This window comes from Mus caroli, unplaced genomic scaffold (assembly GCF_978045245.1).
Source record: "Mus caroli unplaced genomic scaffold, Mus_caroli_1 scaffold_2, whole genome shotgun sequence".
Lineage (NCBI taxonomy): Eukaryota > Metazoa > Chordata > Mammalia > Rodentia > Muridae > Mus > Mus caroli.
In genome coordinates this window covers 155,861,001-155,888,079 of record NW_028227257.1, presented here as the reverse complement: position 1 = coordinate 155,888,079, position 27,079 = coordinate 155,861,001, and the positions used below count along the sequence as shown (strand labels likewise).

The following is a 27,079-nucleotide window of genomic DNA, read 5'->3' as shown; positions in this document are numbered from 1 at the left end:
TCCACTCGCATGCAAACCCTTCACAGATCGACCAGCAGTCCAGTTCGATAGTCGGGATAGCAGCAGTGGTGGCACTATCTAGCAGGAACAGCCAGGCCTCAGATGAATCACCATGAATCAGTAGGAGGGACCAGGGCCACCAGAAATGCCTGGAGAAGTTCTTGGCTATGCCTCTCTTGACGAAGCAAAGATCAACAAGGACATGAGACCAAAAAGTGTTGGAGAGCTAGCTCTACCAGCAAGCCAAGCCCAGCCTCTGTCACAGTACGTTGGGTTCTTTTTCTACTCCCTCTAAACATCACGGGTCTTGGCTCTGCTCATGCAACTGTCTCAGTTGACATCACTCTGCCAATTGGCCCGAGTCTGAGGAAGCTGCAAGAAGCCGCAGCACATCACCAGAAGTTTTTTAGTGTTTTGTTGTAAACCCCAAATTACTAATACTAGAGAGACTTCAGTGTTGTACAGACAGTTTGCCTCTCTCTGTGTTTCCCATCAGAGGCTCGCATCCTCCCCCCAGCTTGCGGCAAACACAATATGCAGACAGTTGGTTTCTGCGCTGTGTCCTCCTGCAGCAGCCTGGAGTGGCTCCCTCCCCCTCCTCTAGCATTAGAATGGCACAACCCATAAAACTCCCCCTTAGTGTGGACATTCTGAGGAGACAGTGTGAGACATTCTCCCCGCTTCTGTGTCTCCAAAACCCAACACTCCTCCTGATAACTCTCTAGGTGCCTGTCCTTGAGATCTTAGAGAAAAAACAAGCTCAAGGGAGACCATGGAAAAAGTAAAAGGTAAACCGAGGTCAGGTCACAGACAGAGTGGCCATAAAATTAGTCCTTGAGCAGACACCCAGTAACCCCTCTCCTGATTCAGTACCATTCCACCCTCTCCTCCCCTTTTCTGTAAATATTCACACTATTTCTAACTATACTGTATATAAACCCAGTGTTTTCTGGACTCAGGGTCACTTGCCAGCATTCACGCAGTGAGTGCTAGGTGGGCGAACCAGGTTCGAACTTGAAACAATAAAAAGACTCTTTTGCAAGTTGCAGCGGGTTTTGCAATTCTTGGGCTTGTCTGGGTTTCCCGTGGACTCAGGGCACAACGGTTTCTCTCTATGGAGTCCCGACAAATGGAGATCAACTACAAAATGTAAGTCGGACCAATAGATGTATGTCCTTAGTAAAGAATCCTTCATCACGTGCCCTTTCACATCCTTTAGAAGTGACATCCTTTCACCTGTGTTTGCTTGAGCAAAATGTTCCTTCATGCGTTTGCCCCAGCAAAACACCATCCAACACAACTGACATTTTAAAGAATACTAGGTTTCCCCTTCACTGTCTCAAAACAAACAAACAAACAAACAAACAATAATTTAAAAAACCAACCAAACAAAAAGAGACCAGCATCTGGGAAGTGTTTCCTCTGGGTCAGCATAGAGAGGCTGTGGTCCAGAGACAGCCAAGGCTATACCTTCTGCTGGCAGCCAAATATGATATTGTAAAGCCAGACAATGGTGGCACATGCCTTAATAGCACTTGGGAGGCAGAGGCAGTTGGATCTCTGAGTTCCAGGACAGTTCGACTACAAAGAGAAACTCTGGCTCCAAAAACAAAGAAGAAGAAAAAAAGAAAGAAAGAAAGAAAAGAAAAGAAAAGAAAGAAAATGGGGGTTACAGAGATGGCTCAGCAGTTAAGAACACTGGCTGCTCTTACAAAGATCCTGAGTTCAATTCCCTGCTACCACATGGTGGCTCACAACCATCTCTAATGGGATCTGATGCCCTCTTCTGGCATGCAAGTGTACACGTAGATAAACACTTCTATACATAAAATAAATATATAATAAAATTATATTATTATATATAATAAGTAACTAATTATTTTATTATAAATAAATACAGTGTTGAGGCCTAGGTAAAAATGAAGGCTTAGATAGAATGTTAAGGCCTAGGTAACTGTTACCTGGCTAGCCTGTCATTTTGTTATTACTAATTTTATAAGGAAACTTTCTCATACGTTATTTCTGCTGTTACTAGGAATCTTTCTCACACCCAAGTTGATTACATATTCTGCTGTATTCTGTAGCCTTGGAAACCAATCATGATAGAAGTCAGTAGAACTGCTTTGTACAATTACCCATAATAAGCTTGGACCTGAACCAACCACCCAGCAGCACTTCCTGCACCTGTGTATGAGTTTTATGGTATTTGCTTTTATAGGCTGCCCCTGGGATGGACCCCACCATAAGAGACACCTGCACCAATATAAGAAACTATTTGGAATAACATTTCTGTTTTGAGTAGTGGTAAAGTTTAAGTTCCCAAGACCTCCCTGGGAACTGACATCCTACTTGGCAGAAAGAGACATGGATGTGGGTAACTGATTTCCTGGTTGACAAGTATGAACGTTAGACAAGGCAAGTCACCAGCCACTTGGATACCCCAACCAATGGGAACAGGAAGAGTGTACAACAACGGCATGTTCCTAAGGAAATCCCCCTATCCCTAAATCCTGATTGGCAGAATAATTTGGCATAGATGTTTGTAGATCTCTGGTTTAAAAAGCCCTGTTTATAAGTTCTGTTTAAAAAGTCCTTTAACAGCCAGAGCTATACAGAGAAACCCTGTCTCAAAAAAACCAAAAAAGAAAAAAAAATTAAAAAGGTCCTTTAAAAAAGAACTTTAGCTGGGCGTGGTGGCGCACACCTTTAATCCCAGCACTCGGGAGGCAGAGGCAGGCGGATTTCTGAGTTCGAGGTCAGCCTGGTCTACAGAGTGAGTTCCAGGACAGCCAGGGCTACACAGAGAAACCCTGTCTTGGAAAACAAAAACAAAAAAAAGAACTTTAACTCGGGGTCACTGTTCAGTTCCAGCAACTGGATTGTGGCCCTGATCGCCCATGTTCAATGAACTATTCCTGCCTGACGGAAATTAGTCCTCCTGTGGTCTGTGAGGCCATTCTTGGACCCCAACAAAACAAACAAACAAACAAACAAACAACTGATATTGTAAAAGTCCTGCAAGTAGTGTTGGTTTTGAAGGCATGAAGGGGTCCTGGAGAGCAGCTGAGACTTGGCACTGAGTGGCAAGGCTGAACTTCTAAAGAGATGTCAGAGGAGGCCATTGGTGAAGGTGAATCTTCAATTGCATGAACCCAGGGATTGAAGGGAGTGTCTTCATTCCTGTGGGGTATGCTACGGGACACAAAGTCACAGAATTTCAAAGTGCTTGGAGACTCAGGGAACACTCTGGCTTTGACTAGTCCTGAAGGCAGCAACATTCACTGTGAGGCTGCTCTGAAGCAGAGCTAACTGTGCTGGCTAGTTTTTAGGTCCATATGATACAAGCCCGAGTCATTTTGAGAGAGGAAACCTCAACTGAGAAAATGTCCCCACTAGACTGGCCTTGAGGCAAGCTTGTCGAACATTTTCTGGATTAATGATTGATGTGGAAGTGCCTAGCTCACTGTGGGCGGTGCCACCCTTGCGCTGGTGACCCTGGGTTGTATAAGAAGGCAGGCCAAACAGGGAAGAGCAAGCCGGTAAACAGCACTTCTCCACAGCCTCTGCATCAGCTCCTGCCTCCAAGTTCCTGGCCTGCTTGAGTTCTTGCCCTAACTTTCCTCAGTGATGAACCTTGAAGTGTAAGCAAAACAAGCCCTTTCTTCCCCAAGTTATTTTTGGTTATGATGTTTTATCACAGCAATAGAAACCCTAAAAGAACACCACCTGTCTGTCTGTCTATATCTATTATCTGTCTTCTATCTATCTATCTATCTATCTATCTATCATCTCTATCTCTATTTCCTATATATCTATTATCTATCTATCATATATTTATCTTGTCTCTATTACATATTATCTATCTATCATCTGTCTATATCTATCTATTCATCCACCTATCTATCTGCTATTTATCCATTTATCTACTATCATCTACCTGAGACTGAGTCTTCCACTGAACCTGAAGCTCTGCAGTTTAGCTTAGACTGCTTAGCCAGGATGATGTCGAAATTCACCAGCTTTTGCCCCCAACCTTGTCCACAATGCTGGGATTACAGACATGGGCCACCATACCTAGCTTTTATGTCAGTGTCATGCCTCTGAACTCAGGACCTCATGCTTGTATGGCAAGCTCTTTGCCCACTGAACTATCTCTCCAGCTCCATTTTCTCCATTTTTTTGAGGCTAGGTCTCCCGTAGCCCAAGCTGGCTTTGTACTCACAGGATGACCTAAAACATCTGATCCTCCTGCCTCCTGAGTGCTAGGACTTCATCAGGTACCACCACGTCGATTTCCTATGGTGCCAGGGCTTGAACACAGGACTTCCTGCATGCTAGGTAAACAATTCTACCTATATTTAACTGCGCTTTATCCAGTACCTTATGTTTTAAAATCCCAACAGGTCTAAAGGAAAGTGACTTCCTCTGACTCACCTACATTTGCAGCTCTGCAGCACCCAGCCCTGTAGCCTCTGGACGCTCAGTCACTTGTTACTTGACTCCATCTGGCCTGGCCCAAGTAAGAAGGGCAGAGGACAAGGTCCACAGTAAGCGGGTGTCCCTAGTCCTGCCTTCTCTGTCATCCCCAGGTCAGTTCCAAAGTCCGTCCTGACAACTAGGGACGATGCTCTTCCTCCCTCCACAGGAGCAAGATGTAAGCCTGGAATTAATGAGATAGAGTAAAACTAGTAGATGCCAGAGCAGCAGCTGGAGAGCAGCCTGCTCCTCCCACCACAGCCCCAGGTTCAAGTGGGTGGAGACGGGGTGTGGAGGAGAGCAGGTGTGTAGGTCAGAAGCAGGACTTCCTCAAGCTATCCTTGAAAGTTGGCTCCCAGTGCAGGTGAGCGACCACCTCAGGGGCTGTCCTGGTCTGTGGGCTGGCTTTGGTAGGGGACTGCCTATCCTGGGTGAGTGAGGGGACTGCCTGTCCTGGGTGAGGGGAGCCTGCCTTGTGCTTTTTGTATAACAACCCAGTCTCAGGTATGACACCCCTGAGGTGCGGTCTGTGTTTTCTTGGTTACTACCTGTGACCCACTTGTCCCTGTGCTTTGGGGTGCTGGCTGGAATTAAGATTCAGTCTCTGGGCAGGTCATTTGTCCTCTTTCCTCCGTTTCCCTTACTTCAGATGAGCTAGTGCCCCATTTAGCCTGTTCCTAGGAGTCCCAACCTCTGTTTACCATTCTTGAAACACTGGGAGTATCTTCATTCTTGGGGGATATGCCATGAGATACCAAGTCACAGGATTTTGAAGTGCTTGGATCCTCAGGGAACACCCCGGCTTTGCCAAGTTCAGTAGGTAACAACAGCCACTGTGGGGTATGTTCTGAAGCAGAGCTGACCAGGAGCTGCCTAGTGGCTTCTCTGTACATTGGTAGGCTGGGTGGGTCAGGACTCGGAATCCCTGCTGGGCTCCAGAGGAGATACGGGTATAGATGTCTTGAGTACTGTGGAGAATAACATTCCATGGTCAGCTGCCCAGGTTCATCCGGGGTCAGCTAAAATCTCTCAGATCTCCATTAGAGAAATCCAAGTTTAGGATTTCAAGAAAAACCAGATGTCTTTGTTAAGAAGAATAGAATGCTAGTTGGCCTCTTGAGGGCCCACACCTGGCCTCTAGATTCCATGTAGCATGGTTCTGAGGCTTCCAGAAAGAAGTCCAGCACTGGGAGACTCTGGTTTGAAGTCTTGAGTTCAGTCCAGAGCTGGAACTCTTTTTTTTTTTTTTTAAAGATTTATTTATTATATGTAAGTACACTGTAACTGTCTTCAGACGCTCCAGAAGAAGGCGCCAGATCTCGTTGCGGATGGTTGTGAGCCACCATGTGGTTGCTGGGATTTGAACTCTGGACCTTCGGAAGAGCAGTCGGGTGCTCTTACCCACTGAGCCATCTCACCAGCCCCCGAGCTGGAACTCTTGATGGGGAATCAAGAGAGCAAGAGTCCAGAGGGAGAGGAAGGGTGAGGCCTACATAGGGGGTCTAGATGGGGCTCCATTAGCCCTTGATAGTGGCACCAGAAATGTCCGTCTTGGCTCCACTGGGCTGTACCCTCTGTACTGGCCCCCAGGCTCTGTGACAATACTAGGCTTGCCCAATAGGACTTTGGAAACTGTTCTTGGCCATTTTGTTTGTTTGTTTGTTTGTGGCTGTCCTGGCTACTGATCTAACCTAGGAGGATATCTGAGTCCCAGATTTGACATCTGAGGAAGGTTGGGATGTGTTAAGGCCCTTCCTCTAGAAGGCTGGAGTTAGAACAGCAGGAGTCTGAGTGTCCACTGCTGTCCACTTCACCCTTGCAGCTCAGACCCTCTCACAATGGGACTCTCCTGGAAGGAACGGATCTTCATGGCTCTGTTGGGAGTTGCAGCAGCCTCTGGCCTCACCATGCTCGTCCTCATCCTGGTGAAGGCAACCAATGTTCTCTTGCCTGCAGACACCAAGGTTTGCTCAGGGACCTAACGAGGATGTTGGGCTGGGTGACCAGGATGTTGGCCTCAACACCTTTCTGGTTCCATATTATCCCTAGTTTGGGATTGTGTTTGATGCCGGCTCCTCCCACACATCCCTGTTTGTGTACCAGTGGCCAGCAAACAAGGAGAAGGACACAGGAGTGGTCAGCCAGGCCATGACTTGCCAGATAGAAGGTCAGTGGACAGTTATGTGGCAGGCCACTGCTGCCTGGCTTGGAATCCCAGATAATAGCAGGAATCCCAGTGGGAGAGACCACTTGGTGACAAACGGGAGTGACATTTCTAGTTTTCAGGAAGGCACATCCACCTAAAAGAAAAGGCCTTAGAGCACTGAAATAAGACACAGGATCACACCCTTGGGCTGGCTCTGATGAGAGTTCACACAGAGATCTCAGACCCTGTACCTCCCCCCAGGGACTGGGGCTAACATTCCTTCATCCAGTCCCACATCTGCCCTCTAGCCAGGACCCTCTCTGGCATCCTGGAGCTTCCCACTAGGTCTACACTGCACTGATGACAGTGGCCACCAGGTTCATTTCCTGGGGCTCTTTTCAATTCTAGAGACCAAAAGCCTGAGTCCAAGGATGGCAGAGCCACACTCTCCAGAAACCCCAAAGTGGGAAAAGCTCAGGGTTTCCTACCTTTCCCTCTAAGAACTGTCGTCAATAGACTTGGGGTCCACTATGCAACCAAACTAGCTTTATCTATAGGTCTCCTTTGTTATTTTAGACAGGGTCTTGCTGTGTATCCCAGATTGACCCTGAACCCTCAATCCCCTGCCTCAACCTCCTGAGCACTGTCATGCCCCATTCAAAAATCTTAATTGATTTTGGAAATATTCTTCTTCCAACAAAGGTCACATTCACAGGTTTCAAACATCTCTGGTGGCTGCCATTCAATCTCAACCTTTAGATTTGGAGCCTTTCCCTAGGCCACTGTGTTTCAGGACCTGGAATCTCTTCCTATACCTCTGACCCGACACAGGCTGGGGAAAGCCTGAAGAGCTGCCTGGAGGAGGCGCTGGCGTTGATCCCACAGGCCCAGCATCCACAGACGCCCACATTCTTGGGGTCCACAGCAGGAATGAGGCTGCTCAGGTGACACAGTAACAGGCTGCATCTGTTAGGGTCACTCACAAAAGCCAGGCACCCTGAGTTGAACTAACTGCAGTAGAGATTGGGGTGAGGAACCAAAGGTTGGGACGAGGCTTTCCTCTGCTCACGGTCCTTTCTGCCCAGCCAGAAGAACAGCTCTCAGGCAAGAGACATCCTAGCTGCAGTCTCCCAGACACTAAGCAAGTCTCCTGTGGATTTTTGGGGTGCTAAGATCTTGCCTGGGCAGGATGAAGGTGCCTTTGGCTGGATCACCATCAACTATGTCCTGGGAATGCTCCTGAAGGTGCAGGGGTAGCCTAAGGGTAAAGGGTTGGTCTGACAGGCCAGTGCCTGTGGGTGGCTGGCCTACGCTGGGGCCAGTGTGGCTGCCTAGAGATCTAAGCACTTCATCTGTGGTCAGTATTCCTCTGGACAGTGGATCCTGCCTGAAGAGGGGATGCTCGTTGGTGCTCTGGACCTTGGTGGAGCCTCCACGCAGATCAGCTTCGTGCCTCAGGGACCCATCCTGGACCAGAGCACCCAGGTTACCTTCCGCCTGTACGGTGCCAACTACAGTGTCTACACTCACAGCTACCTCTGCTTTGGGCGGGACCAGATCCTGAGCAGGCTCCTGGCTAAGCTGGCACAGGACAGGTTGGTATGTGAAAGGGTAGAGAGGTGGGATGGTATGGGTAGAGTGGAGGGGTGGATCAGAGCTTAGAGCTGATGCCTTTTCCTCTCTCTGCAGAGCAGCCAGGTGGCCCCGGTCAGACACCCATGCTACCACAGTGGCTACCAGGCCACACTGTCACTGAGTTCCTTGTATGACTCACCCTGCATCCACACTACAGATTTCCTGAACCACACCCAGAACCTCACAGTTGAAGGGACAGGCAACCCTGGGAACTGTGTGGTAGCTCTCCGAAGTCTCTTCAACTTCTCCAGCTGTAAGGGCCAGGAGGACTGTGCTTTCAATGGCGTCTACCAGCCTCCTGTGCATGGCCAGTTCTATGTAAGCATGGCTTCCAAATCCTGCCTTCTTTCTGGAGCCCCAGAGGCCCTAAGGACAAGTTGAACAGGAGGTGCCCTGGCTGGCTCTTAGGGACTCCAGTGCCTATGGGGACACCTGACTGAGTGTCATACCGCAGGCCTCCCTCAGGCTTGCACAGCCTTCTCTACTCCTCCAGGCCTTTTCCAACTTTTACTACACCTTCCATTTCCTGAACCTCACGTCCAGGCAACCACTGAACACTGTCAACGACACTGTCTGGAAGTTCTGTCAGAAACCCTGGAAACTGGTGGGTGACCTTGGATACCTACCCTAGCCCCGTCTCCATACCATACCTTGGGCAGGCCGGGCCTCTGGGGTCTTGTGGGGTTTTCTTGGACAGAGATTTGTGATAAAGTTCCCTTTAGGAAGCAGAAGTGGGGAGGAAAAGGCCCAGGGCACCGATGTTATCAGCCTCTGGTTGTTATGAGGTTGGCCACCTAGCTGGAGGGTGATTTCCACAGGGATTTGCAGAAGGGCTTTCTGAAACACTTAACAGTCTCCCGATGTATGGAGACTGGATGGATGGAGGTCCCACCATAGCTGGGGGCGGTGCCCCAAGGTCATGGAACCTCATTTACTAATCAGTTTCTGGAACCCAAGGTGGAAGTCAGCTATCCTGGGCAGGAGCGCTGGTTACGGGACTACTGTGCCTCGGGTCTGTACATCCTCGTATTGCTGCTGGAGGGCTACAAATTCAGTGAGGAGACCTGGCCCAACATCCAGTTCCAGAAGCAGGTGACTGCCCTAAGCATCTAGGCATGTCTGGATCAGGGTGAGAATGGGATAGGGCCCAGGACAAGCCACCCAGCAGCCCTGAAGAGCCATGTGTCTCACAGGCAGGTGACACAGACATTGGCTGGACACTGGGCTTCATGCTGAACCTGACAGGCATGATTCCAGCTGAGGCACCGACACACTGGCGGGCTCAGAGCTATAGCATCTGGACGGCTGGAGTAGTATTCGCAGTGCTGACCCTTGTGGCCATTCTTGGGGCAGCTGCCATCCAGATCTTCTGGACCCAGGACTAGGTAGAAACCAAGCTGAAGTAGATCACAGTCAACAATATCTAAAGCAGAAGTGTTGAGAGTCAACAGTGACAACACAGCTGTTTGTGCTGTCAACCTTGTGATCCACCATCAACTGCTCTTAGGAAAGAAGGCCTTTGGCACACAGGACCTTCTGAGCAGATCCTAGATGCCTGCCCTCGTGAACCCCTGACCTTTAAGGACTCCAGTCCATCCATCGGGCCAGGAGGGCCAATTGTTGATAGTATTGACTCCTTTATGCCCTCAGGATAGCACTGGCTATGGGGACTGATGTTGTCCATGGGATAGAAACAGGAGAGGCAGCTGTTGGAATAGTGCCACCTCAGAAGGCTGTGGCCAGCCCAGCAGAGACTCCCTGCTTCCTCACTATATCAGACTACACCAGACAGTCAGAGTCCAGCTCTGGGGCCAGCCCAGCTTCCTCACACAAGAGCCTGTGGTTGGATTCTCTTTATCATCAATCCCAGAATATAGATCAAGTTGGGAATGAGGGGATCATTTTTGTTTGCTTGTTTAATTAAAGCTGGTTTGGTCATGGTATTTATTGCTAGTTCTGGTCTCCTGGCTGGGGTCCCGGTACAAGCATGGCTTCCACATAGGCGCCAGCCGGGATCACAAAGCACTTAGGGAAAATGCCAACGCAGCCATCTCGGTGTCCCTCCAGCCATGCTTCGTCCACTGTGGAGACATGTTGGGTGCTGTATATGCTTACAACAAAGACTGAGCCCTAGAGAGCAGAGTCCCGCTGGGCCTGGGCAAGCCAGTAGTGTCGGGCAGGAAAGGGCAGCCTTTTACCTTCACACAGAACATCCACCGTGTCCCCTTGGTGGAAGTCCAAATCCTCCGGCCTTTGGGCGTGATAGTTGTACTGAGCTACTACTTGGTAGAGGACTGGCCGGCCCCAGGCCCCCTGTAACAGAAGGGTAGGCTTCAGGAGCAGCAGAGGGGCTTCCTTTCCAACTGTCTGGGCTGCCCACAGCAGGCATCGTGGTCTCTCCCCTTGGCTCACCCGGCACTGGAGCTGCAACCCTCTTGGGCCCACGGGCACATTCCTCCATATACTCTGCAGGGACTCCTCCGTGGAGATGGGAATCCAGGATCTCTCCTCTCCTGGGGCTTTGTAACTGCACAGGAAGTCCTGAGGGTGAGCTACAGTATGTAGGGGGAGTACCTAGTACCTGGTCTTTCCCTAAAGGAAATTAACTTCTGTGGCTCTCCACTGTGCCTGGCCTTTACTTCCAGTGGCTGCCTAGATTCTTAGGCCTAGAGCTAAGGAAGCCTTAGCTTTGATCCTGTCCTGGGCCTGAAAAAATGACGACTTCAGAGCAAAACAACAACAGAAGTCTTTCTCTTCAGTTCAGAAGAGCCCTCACTTCCTCATAGCTCAGATCCATCCTGTTGTACCGTAGCTTAGAGTCCTCATGCTCACAGCTTTCTGACTTACCTGAGCTGCCCTGTCTGCGTCTGGTGAAGGAGGGCTTGAGCTAGTAGTGTCTGAAAACTGGACAGGCCAGTTCCTCTTGGGACCTTCAGGGGCACAGTAAAGTGGCACTGCACAGTGACAGTCACCAAGGATTCAGGGTCCTTTGTAGCTGCTCCCTGAGGACAAAAACAGGGCTGCTTAGCCTTTGAAGGCAGGTTCTTGGAGCCAAGGAATCAGAATAGAGGCTGGGCTGAAAGGTCAAAGAGAATCTGAGGTATGGCCTTCCTTGCTTCAAGTGGCTGATGAGAAGGGACTGGAGAGCAGGATAGCTCTTACCTCAGATCCTGAGGAGACTTCAGAGGGGCCTGGACCAGGCCTTCCGGATGCCAGCAAACTGTCATATAGGCCAGGGCTCGTGTGACCACCTTTTCATAAAGGAGACACTTTGAAGTAGCTGGCCCCTACCCCAAACTTTCCTTAAGGGACAAGTGCCCACGCCCCAGCTCTCCTGAAGAGGCTCCTCCTACCCGTAGTGCTCGGGACCCTCTTACACGTGGATGAGGACGGCTGGTGGCCAGCATGCTCCGCCTGGGACCTCTGCAAAGGTAGACAGTGGTCAAAGGGACCTCACAAGTGTGGGTCCTCACACATGCCAGCTGCAGCCATGGTAACACATTTTGTTTAGTTGGTTTTGTTACGTCTTACATTATACAAAACTATTTGTGTATAAATTGTTTAAAAGTTATTTATGCACAATTTGAACACATACCAGGGCTTTTACTATTTACATTGCCAAGTTTCCTTCAGGTGTGATAGGGGCTACACTCTTCTACTGAAAAGCATGTTTAGCTGGATGTTGAGAGCCTACTCTATGTGAAGAGGTTACACGAGCATTTTGTAGGTAAGGGTAAAGTATAGTCCAGGTAAGACACTTGGCCAAGTTTCAATAGAGTCAACCTTTTCTTCAGAAGTTTGCAACTCACACTTCAGCCTTGACATTCAAGAGGGTTTTGCTCCAAGTGTGAGCTCTTGTATTATATCTACATAGATCTATTCTGTGCCATGAATCAAGTAGAATAAATGTGACTGTAGCCTTCCTATCCTTTCCCTTCCAATGAAGTCTTCAGCTCGCACTTGAGTTGGTAACCTGGCTACTCTCTAGTTGTTGAGTTCTGCATCCTTGAGTGCTCTTGTTAAAGGATGCATTTCCATTGTATGCTGGCCTTGCTGGTGTTGTCTGGTAGTGTTTCCTAGATGTTCCCTGGTGGGTTTTTGCCTTTGTTGGGTTTGCATAAACAATTGTATGTGTGTGTGTGTTGCTTGAGGGTGGACCTAGAGTACAAGAGTCTTGAGATGGTGGGTCTGGACTCAAGGAAGAAACTCCCTGGGCTCTGTCCTAGCACAGTCAATGTTTAAAGATATACTCTGGGAGTTCAGCCAGCAGTTAGCAGGAAGTCATTATCCAAACTTCTCTGGGAGTAAATTCATGGTAGGCCCACACCATAGCCATGCCTTGGGATAGGATTGAGTCCCCATAGGCCTGGAGTCTACAGATTGCCCTGCATCAGTGGAGAGTCAGTCTACTTCCTAGGTCTCCTATCAATCCCCAAATCTCAATGCTGGCTTCCCCACTAACCCTGAGAGGTCCAGGACAGAGTCTTAGGAGGTGCCCAGCCTAGGGTGCCCTGAGTTGGAGAGGAGGTGAGGACCTCTACCCTTTGTGGGACACTCATGGATGTGGCTTGTGAAATGGTCTTAAAGAGACACTATGGAAATTCACTGTGTGACCCTTATGAAGTTTACAGTTCAGGACAGGAGCTGGCAGATGCAAGTTTAAGTCCTGGGGATTTGGGATATAATTGTTCAAAAGGACATTGCACTGTTGGATTATAATGAACTAAAGACTGGATCACATGGAACTGACTGTCCTGTGTCCTGCAATAAGCTCGTGTCAAGCTTTCTTCAAGTGCTCACCACTGGCTCATGGGCCTGCTCCAGGGAAGCAAGGGTTCCTGCCTAACTCCTCTTCACAAGGGCTTGGAAGGCTTGCAATGGCCAGGAAGGAAGACATTGTTTGGTCCTTCCGACCTATTTTTCCTCAGACTATCAAGTGATCTGATCACCACACATCCAACAGAGGCTCTAATCTGTTGTTAACAGCCACCATCTGGTCCCTGTGGTGGGTTTAAATGTATGCCAGTGAGTAGGCCCTACTAGCTCCATCCCCTGGTATGACTGCCTCACCACATCTATGGCCCGGTTGTTGAGGAAGCTGCCTGTTCTCTCAGCTTAGGTGAATAAATGAGAGTGGTCAGTCATTCCAGTCTGGATGTCTCAGGGAGAGTAGGATGTTGTGGGTGCCAACTCTTTGAAGGTTTAGGTTTCAGGTTACAGGAGGAGATGTACTCTTATTCTTAAGGCTTTTCCACCGTGGGGCTCAAGCCCATCCAACCTAAATCTTGTTTTCTGTAAAACCAGACAAAGTTAGGCCTGGATCTGCTTGCTGCCTACACACCTACCTGCTGAGGCTGGACGTTCTGGTCATCAGGAATGACAGAAGCCACCACCTAGTGGGGGCAGGAACACAGCTGGATTAGGGCCCCACTGGATCTGCTCCCCCAGGTCCCCAATTCCCGGCACCTCTATGGCTTTATGCTGCGGGGTGTGGGCTACACCTAGCTCAAGACTGCTGAACCACTGCGGCTAAAACAAAACAAAGCAGCCCAAAGGTGTGACCAAGAGAAACAATTGTGCTAATAATATCAACTTAATATTATTATAACTTGTTAAATATTTTTGTTTCTTATAACAGTCTTCTGCTGTGCTAAGTGGACTCTGATAGATGCACAAATACAATTTCCTCTCCACCTGTACTGAGTTTGCATCAGGGAGGGTTCACAAGCAGTGTGCACCTCAGGTGGCTGCTCATGGTCACACAGTGTTGGCAGACCCAGCACTAGTGACCACAGGTGTGTGGCCAGCCCAGGGGTCATCACTGCAATGCCAAGAGGACCCTTCTTTGTGACACTGCTAGTAACTGTTTTCCTGAGTTCCTCTTATATTTGGAGGTGGGATACTCTGCCATAGCTTGTGGTTTAGGGGACATGATATGGCCCAGGCTGGCCATCCACTTCTGGCATCTTTGCTGTCTATGGCAGAGGTATGGAAACAGACACATGTGAAGATGCAGACACTGGCAACATCTGGGAGAAGAGTAGAGGGTGAGGGAGAGCACCATCAGGGATTCCCATCAAAAGACCTGAGCCCTCCTTTGAAGCTGACTTCTGGTAAGTTCTGCCTTCAGTCTACAGCCTCGTGTGAATGAATGCTCACCCCAGCCCTAGGAGCCTTGGGCCCACTTTCTACCTTCTGACTTTCAAATGGCCTAGACTATACCTAACTGTCCTCATAAACATACTAGATGTCCAGTGCAGGGGCCAGCCACACCATTAGCTTGACATAGGCTACATTTTGGCTGCTGAGTCCCTGAGCTGGAAAATACCCTAGCGTTTTACCTTAGCCTTGCCAAGGAAATCCATGGGCTCCAGATGTTTTAGGTATCGCCTGGGAGGCTGGAAGACCTCACCCTTGGGTACTTGCCATAGCTGTAGGGGTACCTGTTTCTGAGATGGAACATGTAAACTGGGTTAGCCACAGTTGCAAGAGCCCTGAGCCTTGACACAGAAGGGGCTGCCTGGGCTCCATTCATACGTGATGATACAGGAAGTATGAGGCACCCAGGCTACCCACCTCTCTCCATGTCCTGGAGTTAGTCTTGAAGGAGTAAGCTGGAGAACCTGACCCCATACCAATCTGGCTGTTACCTGCCCTACTCACCTGCACTTTGTCCATGGCAATGTCCAGGATGTCTTGAGCCCCTTCTGGCCATTTGGGGATTGCCTCCACTAGAGTATTGGCAGCCTTGGTCCAGAGCCCTGCCTGGCACTGTGCCGATGCCATGTTGTATAGGACCTAGGAACAAGGATGGACATGACTGCAGGGGCCAGGACCCCCAGGTGGTCCTCATATGAGCTCCCCAGTTACAGTAGCTGAAGGTTCTTCTGTATGTTCATCTGATGCTACAGGTAGGGACAAGGCCACCTGCTGCCTGACTGGCTCAGTTGTCAGGCACCAAGTTCTCATGCCCCTTATCTGTTTAGTACTGGAGGGGCCATGTTTTGCTTTGGACTTTTCTGTTTGAAGCAGATTTCCCTTTTAAAGTGTCTTCCTTATGGGGGATGAGGAGGCAGTTGGAGAGATGGCTCAGTGGTTAAGAATACTTGCTGCTTTTCCCAAGACTTGGGTTAGACTCCCAACTCTCACACAGTGGCTCACAAAGTCTCCCCTTATCTGACACCCTCCCAATTTCTACACCATGCCACCACCTTTAACTGACCCCATACCTCTGAGTCTAGAGTATGTTTAAGGGCTCCCATTGACAATGCAGGGACAATCAGGACCCGACATACAATGGAACACAACATTCTCATGGGCAAAGAGGACTGAGGTAAGGCTATCTTAAACCCTCTGTGACATGCAGATAAACTCACACAATGCTGTGACCCCACTCTTCCTTCATCCTGGAGATGTAAGCACATAGCAAACTTAGCTTTGCTACAAGGAGAGGCACCTCCCTACTCTTCCTACCTGCTGTGTTCCAACTGTTTCCCTGGCTCAGCTGTAGGCACTGCTGAGCCAACCCCTTTCCCCCTAAACTGTCTGTCACCTTGTCATGATCTTCAAGTATGTTCTGTTTTTATCTGCTTTTGGAGCCCTGGATTTCAGGGCTCCAAAAGTCTTTGGCTGGACAGAACGCCTCATTCTGCATGGCGGACCATGACAGCAACACCAACATAAAGGTGACAAGCCCTGGCAGACTCCAGACTTCACCCTAGGACTCCAGTCAGGACCTCAGACTACATTATAGGACCCTTATTGCAAATCAGGGCCATGGCAGAGCCTTAGACCTTTCATTAAACCCAAGACTCACAGAGAACACCTCTAAGCCCAGTGACACTGCTTGGCATGTGACCTCTGCACAAGCCAATGCTCACTTACCTCCCAGGCTTGCAATTTGAAGTTCAGACCCAGTTGTGTGTAGTCAATGACAGCATTGTCCCTCAGCTGTGCCAGGGCCAACTGGAAGTCAGACACAGCCTCCTGGAACCTGTGGGCATCAGGGGTCTCTCAGTAGCTACAAAGGAGTTGCTGAACCTCTGAAGGGTGTTTTGGGATACTCCACCCATCCTTCTCTCTGTGTCAGCTCTGGGAGACCTGGAGGCAATAGCAGTCACCTTCCTGGGTACTCAAGTCCAGAGGAGTGTGCTTAACTGAAGTTGACTGTCTAATTCTGCTTGGCCACTTGAACATCTGCTCTCTGCACCTGACAGGGGACCATGCCTATATCCCCAAACCCCTTCTAACTGTTCTGGTCATTTCTTTCCTGCCCCTCAGGCCCTAATCTTACGAGGCCTTCACTAATCTCTGAACTTCAAACTGTGGATGAAATCTCTGTCCCTTACCAGATATTCCACTTTCCCCAGTCACCCTTCCTTGGCATTGGGGCCTGTAATCCTGATTATCTCTCCTCCCTTCCTCCTCTTGGAAGCTGGGTAGCCATGTGTATCTTGGGATAAGCCCTGGTTTTCACATTTGCAAATTGGCTATAAATACAGTGACCTTACCACTACAGACATAGGGAGAGAGCCAGTGATGTTGAGAAAGTACTATAAATTTTGACAGGGACAAGAGCCATGTATGGGGGCCCCAGGCTAACCAGAGCATTCTCATTGAGGCTGGAGGGGATCTAGGAGCAAGCATGGGTTTGCAGAGACAAAAAACCATCCAATAAGGAACAGGGGATACTGCTGTGTTCTCACCTCTGCAGCTGGAAATTGGCCACTCCCCGCTGGAGGAAGCCAACAGCCATGCAGGTGTCCTTAGTCACTGCTTGGTCAAATGCCTAGGGACAAAAATGTGTGTGGAACACTAAACTCAGTAACCGAGGAACCCAAAGCCACAAACACACATGGAAATGTATCAACAGCGAGGGCCACTGTCCAGTTAAAGCCTGGAGAGTGTGTTACTGCATAGATTTCTCAGCTGCCCCCAAGCACCTCACATCAGACTCAGGGCACACCCCCATGGCATAGAAACCCAATTTGTCCACAAGGAGCACAGAGCTAGAAGAAAACGCCCCCCAATATCAATAAAAGTCATCTCTGGGAGACAGAACTGTGTAAATTTTGGACTTTTAAAAATCTCTTTGCAGGAGCTAGAGAGGGCTGCTCTCCCAGAGGTCCTGAGTTCAATTCCCAGCAAGCTCCTGGTGTTTCACAACCATCTATAATGGAAGAACTCACATACATAAAATCCATTAATAACTGTTTTTAAATCTCCTTTGGTAGATCACACAAAACGGCACATAAGGTGTGGATTAGAATCAGAACGCAGAAGTCTTCTGTGCACAGGCACCTGCTGTGGTTTCCTACCACCTTGCCTGGCCAGGCGAGGGCTGACTGTGAGCTGGGCCTGACTTTGAAGCTTTCCCATGTCCAGGAAATGGCATGGCTGCTCACAGATTCATCCAACACTACAGCTTCACACCGACAAGTTCAAGTGCAACCTCGTGAGACCTGTACACTTAGATTTCCTTATCGCAGTCAGTTATACCACCCACTTCTCAACATTTCCGGGTCTAGCCAGTATGCCTGTGCTTGTACACAAGTAAGTTTTATTGACTCAAGGCAGTGACTCTTCTTCTTCTTATGGTAGAGCATTTCAAACTCCTCTTTAGTTACAGTGTGAGGAGGGGAGCGTGGGGCTTATTCACTGTTGAACCAGCCGGTAACAGACCATTACATTCCCTTTCCTGAACAATAACCTTTTTGTTTTTTGGTTTGGTTTGGTTTTGGTTTTTAAGACTGAATTTCTCTTTTTAAGACTCAATTTCTCTGTGTAGCCCTGGAACTGGAACTTTCCTGGAACTCACTTTGTAGACTAGGCTAGCCTCAAACTCAGAGACCTGTTTGCCTCTGTTGGCTTCAAACTCAAAGACCAGCCTACCTCTGTCTCCAGAGGGATTAAAGGCAGGCATCACCATGTGTGGCTCAAACAAAACCCTTTTAATGAAGAAACAATAGGTACAGATAAATATGTAAGAAGTAATAGAAGAGAGCTGGCAAGATGGCTCAGTGGGTAAGGACACTTGCCATCATGCCTAATGACCTGAGTTTGATCTCTAGGTTCCACGTGGGAAAGAGAAAACTGACTCCCACAAGTTTCCTCCTGATTTATACACACATGTAAATAAATAAATAATTAAGACTTCCAGAAAGAAATAAAAAAGAGACCATCTCCACACAGCGCAGGGTTCTGCTCTCACCCTTGGCCTTGGATGTCTTTGCTTCCCATATGTGGTGTCCAGGTAGGTCTGCGTTGTAGGCAGAGTGCTGAGGGCTTCTATCCCACACCCAGGAATGGTGAACATGAAGGGGGGATGCCCTGATGCTCACTCTACAGTGTGCTCCCCTGAGTAGGTCTGCTTTGAGAAGCAGGTGGAGATTCATGTGAGTGCTCACTCAGGACCGGAATGACAGACTGTGTGCCACCATCCCATCACAAGCATCTGCTGAAACGCACACTTTCAGAGGAAGTGCAGAGCCCCTGACTGCTCTGACCCAGCCACCAGCCTGCCTTCGGGTATGCTCCTTCCTCAGTCCTGAGCACCCGAGCCTGGGCAGGTCAGATCTGGTACAGTGGCCGCATTTGGCTTATATGGCTATGGAGACTGACGGTGCCCTGCTTCCCATTCTGGTCTCAACAAAAAGAGGGGTCCTCTAACCACAAAGCTCCAACCTGCCTCAGGCAGTCACGAAGAGAGGACATTAGTTGAACAGTCTCTTTCCTCCCCTTCTATGTTGACTATAAGAGCGTCTTTTTCCAGGGTGCCCATTGGAAGATAAGGTTTTATGTTCGCAGTCACATCTTCATCTGCATTCCCCTAAAGCCTCCACCAGGGATGTGAGAGGGGGAATCTGTTATCCAGTCCTGGGGTGCTTACCCGCAGCGCAGCCTCGGGATCCCCTGCCATCAGATGCACGCAGCCCCTGTTAAAGTACATCCTAGCCAGCGGCTCTTGGACATCTGAGAAGAAGCACAGCGCAGAGTCCCAGTCTTCGCGTGCCACAGCCAGCACGCCCCGGTGCCAGTCCCGTATCTGATCCCCTAGAGAGCTCATGGAGCGGGGACTCCTGCTTTGTGGCGAAGGAAGTTAGAGATTCTAGCTGGAGCGCGTGGGACAGGAGGAGGGAGCCCCACAGAAGCTGGGAGGCCGTAAGCCAGGGCCAAGGGGACCGGGACAGCAATGAGAAGCAGCTGGTAGCAAGACAACTGGAGTTGTGACAGTCGGTCCTTGAAACTGAGTAGATGGCCCAAGGCTTAGGCCCCTCTCTCACGCCCCGCCTAGAACTATTTAACCAAGTCCCTAGCACTGAGGAGAGGGTCTATGATCACATAGCCACACCCCTGCATTCGTCAGGCCTATCTGTCCACTCCCTGGCTTAGCTCAACACCAATGAAACCACGGTTATCTCCATATGGACACGCCTTCTCCACCTCTTAGTTCTAGCAAGGAAGCAGGTGTGACCACGCCCCTTACTCAAGCCAAGCCCAAACCATCTTTTTCCTGGCAAGTTCAGAACTTCAGTGGGCCCCCGACGTCTATTATGCAAAACTGCAAAGTGTTTGGGGAAACCCCAGGGAAAGTGCTGCACGGCCGGGCCAAGGTTCCGGGGTCAGTATGGACGGTGCATTGAAGAGCTGCCTGCTCAGAGGTCAGCGTGGTCAGGCCAGGTGGGCGGCCTAAAGGAGAAACAATCTAAAGGCGGGTAGAGCTCGACCTCCGGCCCCGCTTCTTCGGAAGTGACCGGCTGAGCTTGGAGACTCCGGAGCAACAAGCTGGGCCGGACTGGATGCCATGTGGCTAGGCCTTAGAAGCCGGATTGGGGCCTCGGAATCAGGTGTATCAGTCCGTGGTGGGGCAGCCCGCGAGGGCTTTCTCCACTAGTGGGCGCTAGCCTGGCTGTTACTCTCCCTTGCGAGTGTGGCCATTGGGACTGAGTCTTCTACACTGCTCTCCAGGTGGATCACAGCTATCCAGAAAAACTAGCGGTTGGACAGGGATTGTGTCTTGTATAGACAGGTGGGGCAGCCCAATGTAGACTCTGCAGGACACCCGGAAGTTGATGTCCACCTTCATAATCTTGCTCGAATAAGGCCCATCCACAGTATGGGAGACATATGCCTTCCCCAAAGCTGCTGATACCAACGTTAATCTCTACTGAAATTTTCTCCCTGACATTTGGGGCACCATGGCTTGGCAGGGTTGACTCATGAAATTAAACACCACAACACCCAATCCAAGTAGCTAGGCTCAGTTGTATCGTAGGTTCATTACCCTTCCTTGCCTGGTTGTTGATCCCCTGTACTCAGAGTCACAGCTGGTTCTCCTTGTGTGACCCAGGACAGCTAACTTTTCATTCCTCCATACGTGTAAAATGGCAACGATCAATTCTGTCCTACCAAGGCTTTTATGAGAGCTGAATGAGATCTCATAGTGTCAGCAAACCGTTGGTACAGTTGGTGCTCAGCAGCGCTTGTCATCCTGAGTTCCCAGGGGCTGTGTCCCCTGGCATTTCTCTATGGGCTGAGTTTCCCTAAACTGCTGCCTGGAGTGCGTGGATGTTGCTAACCTGCCTTCTTTAAGTCCTAATGCATCCATTCTGCCCCCATACCCAGATCTTGTATTGTCTCCGTGCTGGCTGGTCACTTTCCCTTGTTTGGCTCCTCTCCCTCTTGCTACTCACTGCCCCTTCCTGGAAGCCCAGCCTAAATTCTATCCCTGCCTTCCCAGCCCCATCTGCCCATTTTCTTTTCCATAGGTCAGGATTCTTTCTAGAATGTTCCATAGCCCATATGGTGGTTTGAATGAAAATGACCCCCATATTCTCATATGTTTGAATGCTTGGTTCCCAGTTGGTAGAAATGTTTGGGAAGGGCCGGGAGGTATTTCCTTAGTGGCGGGAGTGTGTCCGTGGGGATTGGACTTTGAGGTTTCAAAAAGCCCACACCATTCCCAATTAGCTGTCTTGCTCCCTGTTTCATGCTTGTAGATCAAGACATACACTCTCAGCTACAACTGTAGTGCCACATCTGCCTACCTGCCACCATGCTCCTGCCCTGATGGACATGGACTCACTCTTAGAACTGTAAGCCCCAGATCAATTTTTTCTTCTCTAAGTTTCCTTGGTCATGGTGTCTGTACAGCTATAGAAAACTAACCAAGACAGCCCATTTTCTTATGTTGCATGGTGTAGAACATGGTCCCAAGTTCTACAAGGAATTCCTCCTGTTCTCTGATGAACCCCAAGTGTCAGCCACAGTGACTTTCCCCTGAGCATATATGATGTGCTCTCCGTACATTGGTTTGCATGGATCATCATAATGGCCAGGTAGCTTATGTTTAAGTAGACAGGAACCCTGTTAAGTTCCAGTCATGGTGTGCGGTCCAGAGGTACGCCAGTTGGACAGACACATGCTTTTGGCTCCATGTAGGTCCATAGCCCTTGTGTGACTGGCATCTGAGTGGCAGGACATCCTCTGGGAATGATTTCAAATTCACTGATGATTCTTAAAGGAGGGTGGATTATAGAAGTTGGGTGCTGTACAGGCGCTTATCTCCATGTTTGCTGAAGGGGCCAAGGGAACTTCTATACCAGCTTGAAAAGCTCATGTCTGAGGGCCAAGCCTCAATTTCCTTTTAGGACAGGTCACTCAAGAAGGTGAACAGGGCATGGGGTCATTTACCCTCTCCTCCTCTGGTCTTGCAGGATCTAGAGGGGAGGTGGGGCGAGCAATAGAAGGGTACCCGAGGATTCTCCTTTGTGTACATGAGCCAATGCTGTCCCGGGAGCACAGGTGTCCCCCACTTTCCACGGAGGGCCAGACAAATGTGGGTGAAGCTGTCGGGAAGTAGAATCTGTGTACTGCAAATGGAAACCCAAGATGATACCACCATCATAGTGAAAGATAGTCTAGTGGTTCCTCAGATAAATAGAAATGTATCCACACAAAGCTGGCAGAGTAGCTGGATATATTCTTGGCACTGGTTGATGCAGGATAGTGAATCGACTGGCTTGCCTCAACTAGATAGCAAGGCACTGTCTTAAATAAATAAATAAAAATGTAAAAGGAAGCAAACAAAACATATATACAAGTGTTCCAAGTGACACTATTTATAATAGCAAAAGGAGGGGGGGAGACCAAGCCAGATGTCTGATTACTGATACATTCAGTACATTACTGGGTATACTTTGAAGAGACATGCCACTTGTAAAAACACAGATATTCTATGATCCTGTTTGTGGAAAATATCCAGAACAAGCAAATTCATAGAGGAGAGGAGGAAGTGTGGGGTGATCTCTGGCAGATAATGAGATGTCCTTTAGTTGAACTGTGCAGAAGGCAAGCTTTTTTGTACATGAGTTACGCTGATAAACTTTGGGACATTTCTGAGATGTGTGCAGACTCAGGGTGAGGGGTTGTGAGTAAGTAGTGGTGTTTACAGAGGAGGCCTGAGCCAGCCTGGCTGCAGAGGCCCAGGTATGCCATCCAGTCTTCTCAATCCCTCCTTTGTCCTGGCTGCCCTAGTGTCTCTGGCATCTGAGGGCTACTGTGTTCTGTTCCTAGTAGGCTCCAGGTACCAGCTCTGCCCCACTGTGCATCTCTTCCCTCCCCTTGTCTCCCAGGCTATGTGGCAAGTCCAGAGCCACGTGTAACCCTCAGCTAGGGCCCGAGGGACCTGGAGACCTACCTTGGAACCTACCTGGGACCAGATCCAAGTTGGAACCAGCAAGTCAGAATACAGAGGGAACTGGGAACCCATTCAAAGCCAGTGCTCTAGACTCTGAGCCAGGAGTCTCCCATCCCTCACCCCACGGTCATTTCCCATGCCAGACCCAGAAAGAGGACAGGAGGAACTCACCTTGACCTACCAGTGTTCCCTGGAGCCTTATGCTTCTTCCAGACAGAGCCAGCCCAAGGTGGGCTGGAAGTGAGAAAGAGAAGCAGCAGAGAGACTGGGAAGGGCACTGTTCTTAGTGGACCCGGTGCTCCACTTAGGACAAACAGATGAACTGGGCCCTGGGTGGTTCCCATGCTCTGTTGTATGCTATCACAGTGGCGGCTGAGGGCAGGGCCTGCCTGGTGCAGAGAGTTCCTGGGTGTGCAAGCAGGAAGGTGCTCGGGGGTGGGGTGGGTGTGGGGAGACAGTAACTTTCAGCCAGCTGATCTAAGAACAGTGCTGTCCTGCTGATGGAGAGTGACTGGGAAGAGACTGGACTTGGCCAGCAGAGGGGCCCAGAGACCAGTTTCTAGTGGCTATCTGTGGCCTTAGCATAGAAAGACTGTATGCTACTTCTATGGGGCTGTACAACTAGCAGTGAGTTTTCTAGGGTAACTTTAGAATCCTCCAGCCCTTGAGAGATCAGAGGCTACATCCCACTTCCCATATGTCTAACATGATCACTGAGGGGATCCTGAGGGAAGTTCAGGATAGCCTTGGCCATCTCTGGAAGTCTAACCATACCTGATTAGGTTCCCCTTTACCTAGCCCTGCTACTACCCGATTGAAAAAAAAGTCTGTAGCTCTCTGCTGGGTTTTTTTTAAATCTTGTGTGTGCATACGAATTTTCAATGTGCACATTCATGTGTAAGTATAGAGGACAAATGTGGAGCTCAGAGGACACCTGTTAACCATCTTCTGTCACCTGGCTTGCTACCTCATACGCCAGGCTATCTGGCCCACAAGCTTTTGGGGACTCCTATATCTATCTTCTTTCCATTCATAGGTACAGACTGGCTGTACAGGGACACACACCAAGGTATCTGACTTACAGGAACACACACTAGTGTGTCTGGCTGTACAAGGACATATCAGCGTTCCTGAACACATTAACTAGGGAAATCACTGAACTCCCTCTGCTGTGTTTGTGGAATGGTCTTCCTTGTGCAGAGGTGAGGGGATGGGAGCTGAGGAGAGTGTATCGGTGCAGGGAAGCAGCAGGAAGTGTCTGTGGGCATGAGCTGTCACCCTGGTTACCTCCTTGCTGCCTGGATTAGTTCATTTGTTTCTTCACTTGTTTGTTCATTAATATTCATCAAACTTGAATATTCATCAAACATCTTAGGCAGTGGCTTTGATGCCAGAATGGAGCATGCAGCTTGGGAAGGGTCAGTGGAGACTGCTGGGAAGCTGAGTAAGAAGAATATCAGTGTATCTTCCTCTAGGTCATCTTCACAGCCCACTTGGTGCTCTGTTCCTGATGACTTGGTCCCAGGCTTTTCAGTTTAGTTTTTGCAAGAGTTTTTTTTTTTTTTGCAGGGAAATGTGATAGAGGCTAATCTTAAATTCCTCCTACCTTGGCCTTTTGAGAACTGGAACCATTGGTGTGTGTGCTCTAGTGCCAAACTTGCTTGATACTTCTGCCTAGCATCCACATATGGGCATGGAGATTTGTCTGTGAGCAACAGATCCCATTGAGGGAACCCAGGACTCTGATAGGTGAGGTGGAAGACAAGTTACAGAGCCCCATGGCTGCTGGCATAGGAAAAAGCCACCTTGCTGAGTTAAATTTATCATTTTCCAGGAGTTGTAGCTGCTTCATAGTGGGTCAGAGAAAACTCCTTTTGGGAATGGTCTAGGGACAACCAATAGCAAGGTGAAGTGAAGCACATACTATTTTATGTAGAGGGAGCTGTGTCCATAATAACCTTCTTGTTGAGGCTTCTATTCCTTCCATCACAAGACATAAACAGTATACTGTCAGGAGTCTGGAAACCATGGTTGCTGGGCAATGGGCGGTTTCCCTGGCCACCCCTCACTGGATATGGGGATAGGTTTCTCCAGCAGCTCTGGATGCTCAGAGATCTTGGTCAGCTTTGCTTGTGAGCACATTCACACTGTGTCTGGAGGTCTTACAAGTTGCAGAGGGGGTTGATATGAATTCAAGACCTGGCCAACTGGTTGTTAGTGGCAGGATCTTGGAGAGGTGTACTCAATGACCATTACCAGAGAGAAAGCTGGGGGGGGGGGGAGAATGTGCCTTCCACTGGGGGTGCTGACCATCTAGAGGTCAGTTCTGCTGAACTATAATGCAGGTAAAGTGGTCAGGGCTAATTGTGACAACAGATTCATGCTTCCATGTGACAGTGGGCCTGGCCACAACCCCACAATGGAGTCCTTGGTGCTGCTTGTAGATGGAATGACTTCTAACTTGGGGCTTCTAGCCAAAGCAAGGGAAAGCTTGGCATAAGCAGGTAAGATGCTCGAGAGTGTTTCTCATTTGCTGTACTTTAGAACCAAGAGATAACAAAGACCAGGACCTGACGGCCAGGGGATGCTTGATGCCAGTGAAGGAAGTAAGGAGTGAATTTGGGTGCCTGCTGGGGATAGCAGACTAAGGCTGTAGCTGTCCAGGCTGGAGTAGGGCAGAGGTGTGCAGCTGTATTACTGTTAGGAGAGATGTGGTGCTATCAGAGTACCAAAGGCGAGAGGTGTGCAGATTGATCTTAAGGACACGGCGTCCATCTTTCTGCACTCTCCCTTAGATCTTATGTCTGTTTATCTATGCCCAGATTCATGATTCCGGCCATCTCCAACTTTATGTTAAGCTAGTGCTGAACTTTAATACATTTTTTAAAAATTTGTGGGAGTTTGTGGTGTGCATGTATGTGTGTGTGTGTGTGTGTAGGGGTGTATGTGTGTATGTTTGTGTATGTGTGTACATGGGTGCATGTAGGTGTATGTGTACATGTTTGTGTGTGCATTTGCAGACCAACAATCAACTTTAAGTGTCTTTCCTTGCGTGTTCTCTCTCTACCTTATTGTGGGGGGGGAGAGAGGGTGGGGGAGAGGGAGAGGGAGGGGGGAGAGGGAAAGAGGGGGAAAGGGAGAGGGGGAAGGGAGAGGGAGGGAAAGGGGCGGGAGAACAACTTGTATTGATGCATCCTGCAGTCTGGCTGTTAGCTGCTTCTGTGCCACAGGTTTTCTCCATGTCTGTTCTGGTCACAGGGATGACTGTCCAGTCCAGGCTGGCACTCCCACATCTCAACTGGACATGAGATTTTAGGTCACTGATTTCTGGATAAGAAGTAGTGCCATGCCCAGTCAGTTCTCTCTGCCCACCATATGGGTCTTGGGGACCAAGCTCATAAGGTCAGATTTGTCAGTGAGAGTCCTTACTTGTAAGCTGGGCCATCTCACTGGCCCTCCAGATTATTGTTTAAGACAGGGTCTCTCACTGAGCCTGGAGCCACTGATTGGCTAGACTGTTGGCTAGCTGGTTCTGGTTCTGCCTGTCTTGTCCCCTTTAGCCCAGGGGCACAGATGCATGAAGTCACACCGAGCTTTTGCATGAATTCTGGGAACCTAAACTCTGGTTCTCCTTGTACAGCACTAAGCTACCTCCATGGGCCCTGAAATATTTTTTTTGAGAATTCCCATTTAGTTTCTATATAATTTTATATAATTTCCATTACTCCCATTTTGTGCACTGAGACCATGTTTGCCTTTGACTTCTGGACCATGTTTTTTTCTGTTCCTCTTTAAACACATGTACAGCTGTACTCTGGCCTTTGCTACTTCATGTCAAAGCTTTATTCTGTGTTCTATCTTGCCTCTTATGCCCCTGGTTACATGACATATTTTCCTACTTCTTTTTAGATCTCCTGATTTAGTTTGAGCTGATCCATTTTGTTTGGTTTTGTTTTTCAACACTTTTTTTTTTTAATAGCTCTGGCTGTCCTGGAACTCACAGTGTAGACCAGGCTGGTCTCGAACTCAGAAATCCACCTGCCTCTGCTCCTGCCCCCCCTGCCCTTGCCCCTGTGTAGACCAAGCTGCTATTGAGCTCACAGAGATCTGCCTGCCTCTGCCTC

At 49.2% G+C, this 27,079-nt stretch overlaps 2 protein-coding genes across 12 annotated transcripts; one reads left to right on the top strand and one right to left on the bottom strand.

The window, feature by feature from the left end:
• Nucleotides 1–3,519: 3,519 nt before the first annotated feature.
• On the top strand, nt 3,520–19,813 carry Entpd8 (ectonucleoside triphosphate diphosphohydrolase 8). 11 transcript variants are annotated; one of them, XR_003835805.2, is made up of 12 exons: nt 3,520–3,641; nt 4,404–4,519; nt 6,299–6,440; nt 6,526–6,643; nt 7,416–7,566; nt 7,708–7,867; nt 7,985–8,221; nt 8,312–8,575; nt 8,712–8,861; nt 9,215–9,349; nt 14,242–14,370; nt 15,531–19,808. XR_003835805.2 is itself a non-coding variant. In XM_085835114.1 (12 exons), exons 4-12 carry the CDS (start codon nt 6,315–6,317, stop codon nt 9,640–9,642), a joined length of 1,533 nt encoding a protein of 510 aa, XP_085691240.1. In that variant the 5' UTR covers nt 3,520–3,641; nt 4,225–4,277; nt 4,404–4,519; nt 6,299–6,314; the 3' UTR covers nt 9,643–10,200. The 11 variants fall into 11 exon arrangements, 10 of the variants coding, with proteins under 10 accessions (XP_085691240.1, XP_085691239.1, XP_029329573.1 ...); XM_085835114.1 differs by lacking the exons at nt 14,242–14,370; nt 15,531–19,808 and adding exons at nt 4,225–4,277; nt 9,451–10,200; XM_085835113.1 differs by lacking the exons at nt 14,242–14,370; nt 15,531–19,808 and adding exons at nt 4,190–4,277; nt 9,451–10,200.
• On the bottom strand, nt 10,208–19,322 carry Noxa1 (NADPH oxidase activator 1). The gene is given in 13 exon segments (XM_085835115.1): nt 10,208–10,338; nt 10,456–10,595; nt 10,597–10,649; nt 10,652–10,784; nt 11,105–11,259; nt 11,420–11,508; nt 11,611–11,680; nt 13,603–13,650; nt 14,599–14,706; nt 14,921–15,055; nt 16,142–16,250; nt 16,963–17,045; nt 19,146–19,322. Coding segments are annotated over 13 exon segments (1,431 nt in total).
• Nucleotides 19,814–27,079: the final 7,266 nt, after the last annotated feature.